The sequence below is a fragment of the Geospiza fortis genome, unplaced genomic scaffold (genome assembly GCF_000277835.1).
Source record: "Geospiza fortis unplaced genomic scaffold, GeoFor_1.0 scaffold676, whole genome shotgun sequence".
Classification (NCBI taxonomy): domain Eukaryota; kingdom Metazoa; phylum Chordata; class Aves; order Passeriformes; family Thraupidae; genus Geospiza; species Geospiza fortis.
In genome coordinates, this window is record NW_005054600.1 from 384774 (window position 1) to 388319 (window position 3546).

Here is a 3546-nt window from a genome sequence, read left to right on the forward strand (position 1 = left end):
GCTCCCCGGGCTCCCGAGGCGCGGCCCGGAGCATTCGCCCTGGGGCTCCCCGGGCGCCCCAAGCCCCGCAGAGCCCTCCAAGGAGCTCCTTGGCTTTTCCTTTGGGCCAGGAGAGGAGGGCTCTGGGATGACTTCGGGAACGGCTCCTGCTGATAGGGCGAGCGGGGCGGGGGCGGACCAGGCGCAGACCAATGCAGGGGAACGCCAGCGGCTCTGGAGCTTATGGGTTCCAGATTTCCTCTCTCCCTCCCCACCGCCACCCCGAGCCCTCCGGCACAGATGCTCCGGCTGCCGCCCGGATGTCAGGGACGTTCTCGGTGCCAAGGGAGCCCCAGCCCCGGAGCTCGGCGGTGGCTTTGGGGGGTTTTTAAAATGATTTTTCAACCCAGTTGACCCCGCAAAGAAATACCCCCTTGTTTGGGGTGGAGGAGGAGACTTTCACCTGTGAGGGACCAGGTGGGGATGTGGAGCCACGGGGGTTGCAATGAGCGGGTCAGGAACTCCCAAAATCCAAAGGAAGACGCAACCAAAGGGAGATCGGCATCCCTAGGGCTCTTGAGGAAAGGCTTTGGTCAAAATGAGCTTGAGTTTGTGTCCATTTGTCCATCCACCAGGCCATTCCTGCATCCATCCATCCATCCATCCATCCATCCATCCATCCATCCATCCATCCATCCATCCTTCCATCCATCACCCTCATCTCCCTCATCACCCTGATCCATTACCAAATTCCTGTCGAGTAAATCCAGCAGCTCCTGGGTGGAAGAGGAAGGGGAAAATGTAGAAGAACAGGAAATGGAAGAGGAAGGGGAAGGGCAGGACCTCTCTGGGATTGGGGCTGGATCCAGAGCCCTCTGCTCCAGCAGCTGAGGGCTGGGGAGCTGCCACCAGCTCCAGCTGAGGCTCGGCCTGTGCTTGGCCTTTATTCCTTAAGTAATTCTTCTCCTTTTTTTTTTTTTAATTGTTTTCCTTTTAAAAGAAAATAAAATGGAATTGAATTTCGCCAGGAGAAGGGTTCTGGCCGGGGGAGGGGAGGTTTGGGATCGGGGCTGGGATCCCGGAGCAAAGGGAGGAACACAATGAGCTTTGAAGTGCAGGAAGGAGCAGCCCCACACCCCAAGGGGCTTTTGTCCCCACATTCGGAGGGGTTGTGGCTTTTCCCTCAAACATTTCAATTTGTTCTTTCAGTGAGTGTTTTTTTGGGAGGATATTCATCCAAACTCCTCATGGAAAGGTCATGAGGCACCAAAGTGGTTTCAACAACTCCTCCAGCTCGCTGGGGGTTTTTTCTGGTGCTGCTTTTGACACATCGGGGAAAATTTCAAGCCTTAAAGAAAGAAAAACAACTGAGCCAAGCCCAGCTCACTTGACTCAGGGAGAAGTCACCGGATGGGAGATTTGAATTCCCGATTCCCACCAATTCCTGGCCCCTCTGGACACGTCCCCTCCTGGTTTCCCCCCACTCCCTCACATCCATCACCCCCCAGGGGGATTTTGGGGGGAATCTCCTCCCAGGGGACAAGGGGCAGACAGCAGGAAACAGCCTCGAGTGGTGCCACCAAGGGTTTAGGTTGGACATTGGGAAAGTTCTTTCTGGGCAGGACCCTCCAGCCCAAGGCAGGGGAGGGGTCCCCATCCCTGGGGGGTTTCAAAGTGGAGGTGGCACTTGGGGACATGGTCAGGGTGGCCTTGGCAGTGCTGGGGAAGCGTTTGGTGCTCTCAGAGGGTTTTGTTTTGCTTTGTTTTGAGATTTTCTTTCCAAGCCCCTTTCCTTTGTTCCGGAGGACAAAAATAATCCCCGTTTCATCCCACGTGAAGGGAAAAAAAAAAACCAAAAAAAAAAAAAAGAAAACAAACAAAAACCAAGAAAAAAAGGGGATAAAAGACCGACAAATATATATACATGACGTTAAAAAGGTAATTTTTATTACAGTGAAGGAAACCTTCCTACTGAATGTTAATTTCATGAAGGAAACCTTGATGGATGGCCCCACGATCCTTTCCCCAGCACAGTGACCTCACGCTCCTGGAACGCGCCGGGATCTGTCAGAACGCGGAGCTGGAGGAGGAATGGGGGGTCAGGGGGTCCCGGGGGATGCAGGGGGTTCCTGGGAGCGATCCCAGAGTTTTCCTGTGGGATGGGGTCGGGATGAGCCACGGGTGCTGCCCCCCATCCCCGGGCCGGGCCCATCCTGTTCCACTTAATTCCGACACGTGAAAGTTTCTTCTCCCTTTTCTCCCCCATCTGCTCCCATCTGGCCATCAAAGCAGCCAGGAACTGTCCTGAGCTCTCCCAGCACGGAGCTGGGAATGTTGGGAATGTTGGGAATGTTGGGATCAGCCCCTCTGAGCCCTTCCTTGACCCCAGAGCTGCCCTTGGGTCAGCACCGACCCCGGATCCTGCCCGGATCTGCCGCGGATCCCTCAGGATCCTGCTGGGGAGAAAAGGTCCCCACGAGCTTCTCCCATTTCCAGATCTCTCCTCCTGCTTTGTCACCCCGGAGCCACCCAGGAGGGGTCCCCAGGGGCTGGGGACGGGGACAGGAGGGGACAAACAAGGATTCCCAGGAAATGGGAGCAAGGGGAGTCTGCAGGCCAGGAAAGGAACGGGGAGGAGGGAGTGGGAGCTGCTGTCCTGCACCTCGGGAGCGAATCAAAACCCCTGGGAGTGTCCAAGGCCGGGCTGGGATCCTCCAGCATCCAGCTCCTGAGCACCTCCGACTCCAATTCCAGGTATCTGGAGGAGCATCCATGCCCTTTGTTCCCCCACTCTCCTGCACAGGATTCCCAACCCCAATAAAAATCCCAACAAAGCCAGATAATTTGATATTTTTTTCCTCCCCCGGTGCACTGAACCTGGTTGTTCGCTTTAAAAGGAATTGGATTTGGGAAAATCTGTGTGGTTTGTGTGCAGGGAGCTGGGGCAGATCCAGAAAAAAATCCCACAAAATCCATCCCGACCTTGGCCTGCCCCACGCTGAGCCGCGGGATCCTCCGGTGGAGCATCAGCTCAGGAATTTGTGGGAATCAGCACCCGCTCAAGAATTTGTGGCAAAGAGGAGTCCAGGAGTGCCCTTAGCAACCAGACAAACATTTGTGGGGGGTTCTGTTCCATCCTGGAGGAAAAAACCCTCTGGAAAAATCCAGGAAAGGCGGCGTTGGGAGGGCAGGGGGTGAATTTGCCCCAGGGGTCCCTTCCCAGAAGATCTTCCCCATGGATGCTGCTCCCACACAATCTCATCCCTCGTGCTCCTGCTCATGGCAAACCTGACTGGAATTTGGGGTTGGGAACTGGGAGAGAGCAAAAATGGGAACAAAATTTGGGTTTTTTTTTATCACAGGGGCAACCAGAGCTGGGTCCCGTCCAGGGGAAGAGGGAGACACTCTGGAGAACCTGCAGTAAATCCCAGTTTTCCTTGGGATGTTATCTAAGAGAAGCAGGGCCTGTGAGTGGGATGGGGATGTGGAGAGGAGGGAGGGATGGATGGATGGATGGATGGATGGATGGATGGATGGATGGATGGATGGATGGATGGATGGATGGAT

The 3546-nt window shown here is 55.2% G+C and overlaps 2 protein-coding genes across 2 annotated transcripts in view; both read right to left on the bottom strand.

The window, feature by feature from the left end:
* The window catches only part of LOC102039211 (twist-related protein 1-like), a 5599-nt gene extending 5055 nt beyond the window's left edge, over window positions 1–544 (bottom strand). Inside the window, 2 exon segments of the mRNA XM_031064525.1 lie at window positions 1–288; window positions 528–544. Of these exon segments, the coding sequence (XP_030920385.1) occupies window positions 1–288; window positions 528–544 (305 nt within the window).
* The window catches only part of LOC115948894, a 4883-nt gene continuing 1621 nt past the window's right edge, over window positions 285–3546 (bottom strand). Inside the window, exon 2 of the mRNA XM_031064517.1 lies at window positions 285–631. Coding sequence (XP_030920377.1) covers window positions 547–631 — 85 coding nt within the window. The 3' untranslated portion in view covers window positions 285–546. The remainder of the gene's footprint in view (window positions 632–3546) is intronic.